We start from the raw sequence: 12,089 nt of genomic DNA, 5'->3' as shown, positions 1-12,089 counted from the left end.
GCAATGCAAGAGCCACATGGATTTGGCAGTCAGCAACTTTGGGGGGAGTTTCCAGGCTCAGAGGCCCGCCTCTTCCTGCAGAAGCTGGCCTGGGAGCAGCAGGAGCCGTCGGAGCGCAAACTGAACTTCCTGCCCCAGCACTTTGACTGCCTGCGCCGGGTCCCGGCTTATTCCCGTTTCATCCACGAGAGATTTGAACGCTGCCTGGACCTCTACTTGTGCCCACGCCAGAGGAAGATGCGGGTACGTGGTGCCCTGGGCTGGTTGGGATGACCGGGGAGGCTGGCAAGGCCCATCTCTATGTTCCTGCAGCTTTGTGGGTCTGCTTTGTGACTGAGCTGTTCGGAATGGGACTGAGAATCCAGCAAGAGAGCCAGTGTGGTGTAGTGAGTAAGAGCAGGTGCACTCTAATCTGGGGAACCAGGTTTGACTCCCTGCTCTGCCACTTGAGCTGTGGAGGCTTATCTAGGGAACTAGATTAGCTTGTGCACTTTGATACATGCCCACTGGGTGACCTTGGGCTAGTCGCAGTTCTTTGGAGCTCTCTCAGCTCCACCCACCTCAAAGCGTGTTAAGCAGCCCGCTTGTGTCTCTGTTGGCACTTGGCTCTCCCAGAGGGGGCCCCCAGAAGATTCCCACCCACCCTCCACCGTGCCTTTGCCCGTTCCCTCCAGTGAGCAGAGCTCAGAAGTTTATTCCATGTGACAAGTGAAAAAAATCTTGTATCCCAGCCAAAGATCATTCATGTTTATCTTGTAAGATTTTTATTTGAAACCAACCTAATTACTCTCAAAATGAAAAAATCTTGGAATCACAAGGATAGAAAAAATGCTTGCCTATGTAAAAGAAAGAAACACCAGCTCTTTATCCTATGTTAATAAAATACAATTTCTGAGATTCTCCCCAAAGTGTTTTCAGAATCCACATCTGAGAGATTCAGGGGTGTTTTGGGTGTGGTTATCACATACATGCCCAAGTACCTGAAACTCACGTGACTCTTTGAAAACCAGCGAATACATCTTCTCAAATACATGATGTCAGCATTTCAAAGCTAGAAGCTAACTTTCCTGTAACAACTTTACAACCAAAGATCTGGCTGTTCTTTCACTTTGAGATATTTATTGCTGGGCAAATTTCCAGTGATTTCACAATTATCTTTCCAAGGATATGACAGTAAAAACTTCGCTGAAATGGTAAAAATAAAGATTCTGGCCTGCTTTGTTCGCCCGTCGACAATCTAGGTTTTCTGTGACCGTTGAAAGCTCCTGTTGACATAACTGTTGTTAGCCTTTAAAGCGCCCCAGTCGAGTTCTGTTTTCTTATAAGAACAAGCCAGGGCCCAGAAGCAGTATAAAAATACGCTGAGCAACCTCAAATGGTGTAAATAAAGCCCTCCTCAGTCCAGAAGCAACCGTGAAACCATGGAGGGGATAAAGGCCCTTATAAAGGCCCTAGCTGGCTCTTTCATCTGGGCCTACCATCTAATGGGACTCGCCGCCCTCCCCCCCTCTCCCGGGGAGAATTTTAAAAGTGGGGTTGGTCGGACGCCTCTATTATTATTGCTATCGCTGTTTAAAAGGTTTTAGTAATTTATTTCTATTTATATTTTATGTTGTACACCGCCCAGAGCCCCTTGGGGATGGGGCGGTATAAAAGTTCAAACAATCAATCAATCAATCAATCAATCAATCAATCAATCAATCAATCAATCAATAAATGCCTGGAGAAAGAGGCATGAATTAACCTTCACCTAGAAATGAGCCTTAAGTGGAGGACATTCTGTAGGCCTGGCCCCACGGGAAAACTGGCCCTGCCTCCCAGGGACACAGAGAGCGGGGCTTCTGCAGAGGCAGACCTCTCTAGGTGGCTGTTCAGAGGAGCTGGGGTTGACTGAAGATACTGCTGTGCTTCTTTGCCCCCTGACTCCAGGGAGGAGCAGAGCGGGGCTCATGCTTCAGTCTGCTTCGACTAGGCCCACGGGCAGCACACCATACATGCCAGTTCTCATCCGTGCTGTTTTCTAGGTCAACGTGGATCCTGAAGATCTGATCCCGAAACTCCCCAGGCCTCAGGATCTCCAGCCCTTCCCCACCGTGCAGTCCCTGGTAAGGCTTCACGTCGCGGACTCGGCTGCCCCGCCAGGAGGGCCCATCTCTTTGGGTTCTGCCAGTCTGACCTGCCCCTCTTTATCTCCCCAGGTCTACCGTGGCCACAGCGGCCCCGTGCGCTGCCTCAGTGTCTCCCCCAGTGGACAGTGGCTGATGTCAGGTAAGCTTGGAGGAAGCGTTGCCTGCTCTCCTCTCCCTCACCAGTTCCTGTGGCCCGGTGGATGGAGAAAAGCCGGCTGGAGCGAGCAGCGCTTGGGCAGGGCTGCCTTCGTCCTGCCTCCTTTCCCAGCCTTTTTTGAGATGGATCCAGGCAGTGTCATGAGAGCAGCTAGAATCGAGGGCCCGTGGCGGTCATCTTGGGGGGCAGCAGGTTGGCCGGAGTTCCCCAGCTGGGGGCCGGAGGGCTTCCTTGCCCAGCCCCTCGCCAGGCATGGCCTCCCCCCCCCCCACTCTTCCCCAGGGCCTCGAAGAGGAGTCTCCAGAGCTGCTGTGTAGCTTTCCTTCTTGCCTGTGCAGAGCTTAAGAGGCGAGCCCTGGTAGCCCGGAGCAATAAGCTCAAGAGGGTGGCATTTCTGCCTTAGCCCTGTTTCTCGGGAGCTCTGGGCACAAGGGGTGTGGAACGGACCTGGGACCTTCTTTGTGCCAGCAGCCTGTCGCTGTGGCATTCCTCAGTGGATCACGTGAGACTTGGCAGCCTCCTCTGTGTTGGGATAAGTGCTCCTGGTAGTTGGAGATTATCCCTTATCGTAGTTAGCAGAGCGGCACGGGTGGCTAGAACACAGCAGAAGCCTGACCTCGTGTGCGTGCGTGCGCGTGATGGATCCCAATGTGCGGCAAGCTTACACAAAAGAAAGTCGGAGTCAGTTGTAGTTTCTAATCTAATAAAAAGAGCATTTATTAGTGAACTCCATTCTGGATAGAAAGGTAGGTAGATAGAGTCACTAAGCTATCCTATTCTAGCTGGATGGGGATGGATGCGCGGAGCATCCATCCTCTCTCTAGGCATGGTAGGAAGAAGAATGGAGAAGGGGTCGAGGAAGAAGCTGGAAGGAAGGAAGTCCCTGAGAGTATCAGTCTAACATCAAAGGGATAGCACCAGCATGATAGAGTAAAGGTGTCAAATCCCAAGGTCCCTATCTAGCCACTAGCTCTTTAGTAAAAAAAACCCCTCTGCTAACTATGAATAGGGATAATCTCCAACTACCAGGAGCACTTATCCCAACACTCTGGAGCAGCCATTCTCAACCAGGGTTCCCTGGTACCCTGGGGTGCCGTGAGCATGTCCCAGGGGTCCCGCAGCAACACTACCGCCCCGCCCCCCTCATTTTTGTGGTGTCTCCCACCGGTGCCAGCAAGGACATGGAGCTGGCTCATGGGGCAGGGCCTGTCACAAAGTCAGCAGCCGCCACCACCCCCAGTGCTTCCCTTCACCCTGGGAGGGGACGGTGGAGGGTGACAGCAGGGGTACCGTGAGATATGAAGAGTGAGGTCAAGGGTACCCTGACCTCGAAAAGGTTGGGAAACACTGCCCTAGAGGACAAGAATCCCTCCGCACGTGCAACACAGAGAGCCATAGGAAGGGCTCAGAGCATTTCATGTCACAGTCTGAGTAACCCCCCTCTAAGGCAGGTCAGGATGGCCGCATCGGGCTGGGCTGAGGCTGAGCACCTTTGTTGCCTGGCTGGCTGGCTGATGGCAACTCTGCGGAGGCGGAGGAGATTTGAACCGGGCACCTCTCAGCTGTCGTTCCCTATCAGCCTGTCGTACGCAAGCATTGGACTTCTTTTGTTTGGGAGGGCCCAGTGCAACATGGGAAGAGATGCGAAGCCCACCTCCCCACCCTGTGCTTTTCTGCAGGGTCCGATGACGGCACCGTGAGGTTCTGGGAGGTCTGCACAGCCCGGTGTTTGAAGACGCTCCCCGTGCAGGGCGCGGTGAAGGGCGTGGCGTGGAACCCCAGCCCCACCCTCTGCCTCGTGGCCATTGCTGTGTGAGTCTTCTTTCAACTGGTATCAGGGCAGGGCAGCCGAGGGGCCACAACGTTATATTTAAGTCACCGGCAACCAGGAGGGATGGCGAAGAGGCCAAGGAATGGGCATCAGCAGCCCAGCCAAGAGGCGGAGTGTTGGGAGAGGCCCCCAGGAGGGAAGCCAAAAGGAGGGGTGTGGAACACCTTCCCAAAGAGACGAGGCAGGCAGGACATGGCGGAGGCTTGCAAAATCGGGCATGATGTGGAAAGAGAAAGAACTCCCCCCCCCCCCCCGCTCAGGGGCACCTTGTGGGCAGCAGATACAGGGCAGCCATAGCTATGCAGAGGACGTCACCAAGGGGGGGGATGTTGCCAGGCGCTGACTTAGACAGACTGAAAAGGGGATCAGGCAAATACCTGGTTCTGCGTCTGTGCCCAGCTCTATGGTATGGCTGCTTTGGAGGGGCGGGGCGGGGGGGGGGAGGGAGGGGTCCTCCATGAACGACATTCCGGAGGCCTCTGTTGGTCATTGTGTCAAATGAGATGCTGGAGAAGACAGGCCTTTGGTCTGGTGGCTCTGACATTCTTGAGCCACTCCTCAACAAGCTCCCAGCGTGGCCACGCGAATGCCACCATAGCCACCCACTCCTGGACTGGTGGGCACAGCCCTCAAACGCTGCTGGAGTTGGCACTCTGAGCTGCTGGCTTTCTGTCCGTGCCAGCGGCTTCTGCAGGCCAGGTCAGGCCTCGCACCCCACACTGTGGCCAGCTCTTGTCCCCACTCTGTGGGCTCTGTGGGCGCAGCCTGCTGCTGACATGGGCCGCCTCTCTCTCCCCTCCCCCCCGCAGGGAGCAGGCGGTGCTGCTGGTGAACCCCGGCCTGGGGGACAAGCTGCTCTGTGGGGCTACAGACCAGCTGCTCGAGGCCTTTGTGCCCCCAGAGGAGGCGCGGCCACAGCCCGTCTTGTGGGAGGAAGCCGCCGGAGAGGAGCGCAGCCGGGGAGTGCGACTCATCGTCAGACACGGGAAGGTAATGGCAGGACGGCGTGGGTGGGGGGCGGGGAGAGCGCTGGAGCCCCTCCACGGGAGGTGGGCTGGAGCCACGCAGTCCACGGCGACGGGAAGAGGAGCGCTTCCAGACCCACCGGCCATGTTGCTCCTTGTTGCCGCAGCCCCTGAAGCAGGTGACGTGGCACTGGAAAGGGGACTACTTTGCCACCGTGGTCTCGGACAACAGCCACCTGCAGGTGCTGATCCACCAGGCGAGCAAGCGCTGGAGCCAGGCGCCCTTCCACCGGAGCAAGGGGCAGGTGCAGCGTGTCCTCTTCCACCCCGTGCGGCCCTTCTTCTTCGTGGCCACCCAGCGCTTCGTGCGCGTCTACAACCTCCTCAAGCAGGAGCTGGCCAAGAAGCTGCTCACCAACTGCAAGTGGGTCTCCAGCATGGCCGTCCACCCTGCAGGTAGGTTGGCGGGCGGCTGGCGGCTGGGGAGGGGGGCCGGCATCAACATAAGAACATTAGAACCAGCCTGCTGGATCAGACCAGAGTCCATCTAGTCCAGCATTCTGCTACTCGCAGTGGCCCACCAGGTGCCTTTGGGAGCTCACATGCAGGAGGTGAAAGCAACGGCCTGCTGCTGCTGCTGCTACTCTCGAGCACCTGGTCTGCTAAGGCATTTGCAATCTGAGATCAAGGAGGATCAAGATTGGTAGCCATAAATCGACTTCTCCTCCATAAATCTATCCAAGCCCCTTTTAAAGCTATCCAGGTGAGTGGCCATCACCACCTCCTGTGGCAGCATATTCCAAACACCAATCACACGTTGCGTGAAGAAGTGTTTCCTTTTATTAGTCCTAATTCTTCCCCCCAGCATTTTCAATGAATGCCCCCTGGTTCTAGTATTGTGAGAAAGAGAGAAAAATTTCTCTCTGTCAACATTTTCTACCCCATGCATAATTTTATAGACTTCAATCATATCCCCCCTCAGACGTCTCCTCTCCAAACTAAAGAGTCCCAAACGCTGCAGCCTCTCCTCATAAGGAAGGTGCTCCAGTCCCTCAATCATCCTCGTTGCCCTTCTCTGCACGCTTGTCGTCAACACACGCTTGTCGTGTTGGTTTGGCAAAACGGATGCCCTGCTTTTCTGCCCTCCTGGGGACAGATAAGGCTGCTAACAAAGGGAAACATGCATCATAATATCTCACCATTAAAAGCAACAACACCACATTGAAACAATTAAAAGTAGAGCTGGACTACATAAAAGCAACAGTGAAGACGATGGGCAGGAAGGAGGGCTCGCTGAGGCGGACGAGTCTTCCAGCCACCGGTGCAAGCGAGCAATAGCAGGAGACCGACAAATGTCCCCGGAGGACAAGCCGTCGTTTTGCTCTTATGGCCTCAGACAGGGGGGGCACCCAAAGCATTGCTTTCCTCTGCAGAGCCTCCCATCCAATTACCCACCCAGCTACACAGAAGTTGGGGCTACCCCGTGCCACCCTCCCTCCCTAGTTCATGAAATAGCATGCTCTCCCTTGCTGCCCACTGGAAGGGAGGTCTGATCTCCCATGGAGGTGCCACCCACTTTCCCCCATAGGGCATTTTGTCACCGTCCATATCGCAGTTATGAACCGTGCCCTGCAAAACCCAGTCCAAAGGAGGCGAGCAGGCCCAGGGAGGCCCAGGAACCACTGGAGGAGTCAGCTCCCGCGTCTCTTTTCCTGGCTGCTCGCCAGCGCTGCAACAGGTCCCCAAAAGCCCCGAGAGGAAGCGGATGAAGGCTGACGAAAGCCCCAGAGATGTTCCTTCCCTGGTCCCGGGAGACCTTGACCCAACCCCTCCTGGCTGAGGCTGGGGCCAGTTCTTGCAAGAGAAGAAGAAGAAGAGTTGGATTTATATCCCCCCTTTCTCTCCTGCAGGAGACTCAAAGGGGCTTACAATCTCCTTGCCCTTCCCCCCTCACAACAGACACCTGTGAGGTAGGTGGGGCTGAGAGAGCTCCGAGAAGCTGTGACTAGCCCCAGGTCACCCAGCTGGTGTGTGTGGGAGTGCACAGGCTAATCTGAATTCCCCAGATCAGCCTCCACAGCTCAGGCGGCAGAGCGGGGAATCAAACCCGGTTCCCCCAGATTAGATACACGAGCTCTTAACCTCCTACGCCACTGCTGCTCCTGCCTGCCTGGAGGGAGGGAGGGAGGTTGTCAGGCTCCTGCCCGCCTGGAGAACAGAGGGGCCTGTCTGTCAGCAGCCTGCCCCAGAAGGACTGTCGGGGGTAGGGTGGGGGGAGTAGCATCTCAGCTGCTGACCTGGGTTGAAGCTCCAGGTCCTCATCCCCCGTCTGTCCCCCCCCCCCCCCCCACGTTCTTTTCCAGGCGACAACCTGATCTGTGGCAGCTACGACAGCAAACTTGCCTGGTTTGACCTGGACCTGTCAACAAAGCCCTACCGCGTGATGAGGTGAGCGAGGGGAGGGAGAAGCCCCAGCATGTCCGTGGTGCGTCGGGCACTCGAAATGCTTCACGGCCGTTCTCTCACTTAACATGTTAACACAGGTGTCCCAACTCTGGCGCCCCAGATGGCCATGCTGGCAGGGCCTGATGGGAATCGTAGTCCATGAACATCTAGGGTGCCAGAGTTGGACGCCCGTGTTAAAACATCATGCCCCGTCTTGCTCAGAGATCAAATTTCCCACGCAATACAGCCGATCCCCTTTGTCCTGCGTGACTCCCGCAGCGCCCCTCTGAGGTAGGCCGGTGTTATCCTCCCAGTCTCAGGACGAGCGGCAGCGGCTCATACGCTTCTGGCCCAGTTGAGATGTAATCTCTTGGACAGGAGGCTGTGGCTGCAGCTGCTCCAGAGGAGGGCCACCTTCCCGGCCACCTGGGCCTGATCCCCCTTGGCGCTTGCTCCTCTCCCTGCAGGCACCACAAGGCAGCGCTGAGAGCCGTGGCCTTCCACCCTCACTACCCGCTCTTTGCCTCCGGTTCGGACGACGGCAGCGTCATCGTTTGCCACGGCATGGTCTACAGGTACGTGGCGGCACAGCTGGGGTTTGCCTCTGCTGGGCAGGGTGGGGCGGGGCGGGGCGGGGGGCTGCCTCCGGGCCTGGTGTGGGCTTCACTCAACTCTTCCCCCCTTCCCCGCCTGCAGCGATCTGCTCCAGAACCCGCTCATCGTGCCCGTGAAGGTGCTGAAGGGCCACGCCTTGACCCACGACCTGGGTGTCCTTGACGTCGCCTTCCACCCCAGCCAGCCCTGGCTCTTCTCCGCTGGCGCAGACGCCACCGTCCGCCTCTTCACCTAGTTGACAGACTGCCTCCTTCAGGAGTAGCTGCTGGGACCTTGTCGCCGGGCGGGGCTGCCCCCCCCCCCCCCCCCCCGCCCCCTGCAATTGGACCTGTGGCCTGCATGGCCTTTCCTGCAGGGAAACTGAACTTCCCTACAAAGTCCACTTTCTGGAATAAAACTCTCCAGCTGGCCGCAGGCGCTCCAAGGTGTCCTCCTCCTTCCCGCTCTCATCGGAGGAGCTCCCTGGACCAGCTGATCTCGACAGAGGAGGGGGTCACCACAGTCCCGAGCGGCGGCTTTGGAGGCTGCGCAGCCTTATTGAGGGGTGGAGGTCTGTAAGGTGGGGGGAGCGGCAGAATCTTTGGAACTTCTGGGATCGGGGAGCGGGAGAAGGTGGGGGGGCTGTTTCCCAGAGACTCGGGGGCGTGCCTGGTTGCTTGAACGCAGAGCGTTTGGGTGGGCCTTCTTCTTCCTTGCTGGAGGTGGGAAGAGCCAGGCAGGCGGGCCTTGTCTCTTCCCGGAAGCAGCGGCTTCTGCCCTGAGAGTGGGCCTTGCTGGCCCCCTTTGGCTACCCCTCTTCCTCGCGTCTTCTTTACCCACCAGAGCACTTCATGTGGGCCCCAGTGGCCGTCCCGCCTGCTGCCTGCTCTAGTCCTGGTCCTTGGAATAGCAGCCTCTTTTGTTCCATTGTAGGAGCAAGCCTGGAAGTCGGGCCCTTGAGTGGGGGCGGGGGGGTTGGGGGCTTCTCTGGGGAAGAGCAGGAGAGGTCTGTGCATCTGGCCTGTTCCAACTCCAACCCCTCCAGAGGAGCCGAGTTCCAGTTCCCTTCCCAAGCTGTCTAAGCAGTCAAAGCTATCCAAGAGCATAGATCTCTTGGACTCCTGCTTATTAATCCCTCTCTCTTTTTTTTTTGCAGGGGGGGGGGGGAGGGTTTGTCCCATAAGAGAGTTCATTCTGCAAGCTCTCCTTGGGCTGTGCAAAGAACACACGCACCCCATCCCCCCGAACGAGACGCACGGGGAATCCCAAGGATAGGGGAGAGGCAGTGGCTCTGTTGAAGAGGCTCTGCCTGGCAGGCAGGCGGCCCCAGGTTCGATTCTTGGCATTGCTAGGCACATGGATGAAGGAGGGGCGGGGGGAGACTCTTCTCTGCCAGAGCCCCTGGGGAGCTGCTGCCAGTCTGAGGAGAAAGGGCCGGCCTTCGGCAGCTTCGTGTGTCTGCGTGACCTGGCCGTTGATGGGGCGCCTTCTAGAACTCCTCTCCGCCCCCCGCTTGTGCCTGCAGCGAGTGCAGGCCTCCAAACAAGGGGCAGCAGGGGGGAGAGCTGGTCTGTGCCCCTTTGCTTTAAAGCCCAGGCTCTGCTTGGTCACTGGGGTGCAGAAGAGGGGGTGAGAATGCCCAGGTAGATTGGAGGGATGGCACCACCATGGCCCACGCAGATGCAGGCGCCCGGTCCAGTGTGGGTGTGGGCACTCAAATAGAGGCTTCGTCAGACTCTCCCTCTCCCCCCCCCCCGCCTCCAGCAAGCAGGAGGATCCCCCATCTCCAAAGGCCTGCTTTGGGGGTGTCTGCTGGCTGAGAGGGGAGCCGGTGAGGCGTGAGGGAGAGTCCTCCGAAAGGCTGAGCTGCACCTGCCAAGGATCAGCCAGCGAGGAGGGCTGGGAGCTGCTCAGCCCACGGGCCCACGTAAGCCACCTTCGCCAGAGGGCTGCCCCGTCCTCTCCCCTTTTGCTAGTATCAGCAGGCAAGCGTCTGCTCTCCTGCCAAGACAGTTTGGAAGCAGCTTGTGTGCGGTTCCGGCTTTACAACTTTACCTGGCGGGGGAAGGGGGGGTGTCTCTTCCCTTCCCGTGGAACCTGTTGTAAGTGGCCAGCTCTGTTGCAGTGGCCATCTGGCCTCCAGCATCCCGGGAGCCTTGTGGAAACAGAGCCAACAGGAGAGACCCCCTTCCTTTGCCCTCTCCCCCATGAGAGGATTCCAGCTACTCCTGTGCAGGGTAGCAGCTGAGAGCCAAGATGAGGGAGCCCCCGGTTTGACTCTCTGCCCTCCTCTGGGAGCTGTCTGTGTGTCCCTGAGTCACCCTCAGCCTGGCTCCCGTGAAAGAGCCATCGGCGGGAAGGAGTCTGCCTCCGCCTGGGAGAGAGAGGCTGTTGGGCCCGTGCCCGGAGTCAGGCTTACGGCTTCCCTTCAGCCAGAGGTGGAGAGGAATAGTTGTCCAGGGAGAGCGGCAGGAGCCACCATGGGCCTTCAGCAGCCCTCCAGCCAGGGGTCCCAGAGCTCCTGGTCGAGCTTCCTAGCACGTGTCTCAACTTACGGGCTGCAACACACCTCGCCTCTTAGCAGGTTTTCCACACAGCAGAAGAGTTGCTCCTATCCTTCCCCAACAGTCACGAGTTACCGGCCGTATAGACACACTCCAGGTGTTGGAGGTTCAGCATCAACCTGAAAAAAGTGTCTGTGGCCGACCTTGGAAAGTACGACATTCTCACCCTGAATGTCTGTCCTTCGTGGTGCAGGAGGGGTGTTCTCGCCACCCTGACTTTTTAGGACGGAAGTGTTCTGCCAAAGGGGCTCAGGACTGTAGCTGTGTGGGTCTGCAGTCCAAGGACTGGATTCAAGTCCATCAGCACCTTACAGACCCGCCCCAAAAAGAGTCAATGCTCCCTCCATGAGTCTAGCTCAGGGGTCTGCAACCTGTAGCTCTCCAGGTGTTCATGGACTCCATGGCCATGCTGGCAGGGGCTGATGGGATGTGTAGTCCATGAACATCTGGAGAGTCGCAGGTTGCAGACCCTAGCTCATTCCTGCAGATGTCTGATGATGGGCGCTTCGGTTCTCAAAAAGCTTCCATGCTGAAAATCCTCTGGGTCTCTAAGGCACTACTGGACTCTAATGGACCCTCCAGGCGGCTCCAGCACAAGAGGACATTCATAGACTAACAACCCCTTTTATCTTCACAAGCTCAATGGGCCAACTTGATTTTTGCTTCATGACTCCTCCTCCCTGAGCCCCTCCCTCTGGACACAGCAAAAGCCAAGCGGGCACCGGTTCACGCCCCCTGCCCTTTGTACGGGCCGGTCTCTCGCTCTCCACAGCTGGTTGGAGGGCAAGTATGAGACATGATAGGACAGTGGTGGCGAACCTTTGGCACTCCAGATGTTATGGACTACAATTCCCATCAGCCCCTGCCAGCATGGCCAATTGGCCATGCTGGCAGGGGCTGATGGGAATTATAGTCCATAACATCTGGAGTGCCAAAGGTTCGCCACCACCGTGATAGGAGGCCAGTGATAACCAGTTGCAGAGTCCCTGACACCTCCCGACTGGATGTGGGGTCCTCTCTCTGGCCCTACTGTCTCTTGCTTCGCTTTGAGGCCCAGGCTAACCCACTCGCCAGGCACCTGCGGGCTTCTGCAGTTCAGAGCATTGGACAGGCTGGGTGGTTTCGCTCCAGCCAAGGCCAGGCCGCCTCCTTCCCGTGCGAGCATCAGCATGCTGCTCCCCCCTCGGGAACCGGCCCAAAAGGGGAGGGCCAAGAGACACGCCAGGGGAACGGAGTGAGGTTATAACGGAAGCTGATTTGGCATTTCATCCTTAGTTCTTTCACGGAAATCTGAACTCTCGGTCCTGATGCGGTTTTCAATGAAGGCCATTTTCAATTAATTCATTGTTTGAACACGAAGTCTCCTTATTGAACAGTCCAGGGGGGGCACGACACCTAGTAGAG

The 12,089-nt window shown here is 57.4% G+C and overlaps 1 protein-coding gene across 4 annotated transcripts in view; it reads left to right on the top strand.

The window, feature by feature from the left end:
• BOP1 (BOP1 ribosomal biogenesis factor) overlaps positions 1–8,563 on the top strand; it is a 77,261-nt gene extending 68,698 nt beyond the window's left edge. For all 4 annotated transcript variants that reach the window (XM_048482603.1, XM_048482604.1, XM_048482602.1 and 1 more), the window contains 9 exons: positions 82–243; positions 2,025–2,105; positions 2,199–2,268; positions 3,966–4,098; positions 4,927–5,107; positions 5,250–5,538; positions 7,446–7,530; positions 7,995–8,102; positions 8,224–8,563. In XM_048482603.1, the coding sequence (XP_048338560.1) occupies positions 82–243; positions 2,025–2,105; positions 2,199–2,268; positions 3,966–4,098; positions 4,927–5,107; positions 5,250–5,538; positions 7,446–7,530; positions 7,995–8,102; positions 8,224–8,377 (1,263 nt within the window). In that variant the 3' untranslated portion in view covers positions 8,378–8,563. The remainder of the gene's footprint in view (positions 1–81; positions 244–2,024; positions 2,106–2,198; positions 2,269–3,965; positions 4,099–4,926; positions 5,108–5,249; positions 5,539–7,445; positions 7,531–7,994; positions 8,103–8,223) is intronic.
• The last annotated feature ends 3,526 nt before the right edge of the window (positions 8,564–12,089 follow it).

This window comes from Sphaerodactylus townsendi, unplaced genomic scaffold (genome assembly GCF_021028975.2).
Source record: "Sphaerodactylus townsendi isolate TG3544 unplaced genomic scaffold, MPM_Stown_v2.3 scaffold_19, whole genome shotgun sequence".
Lineage (NCBI taxonomy): Eukaryota > Metazoa > Chordata > Lepidosauria > Squamata > Sphaerodactylidae > Sphaerodactylus > Sphaerodactylus townsendi.
Note: the sequence above shows the minus strand (reverse complement) of the source record. Positions and strands in the feature narration are given on the sequence as shown.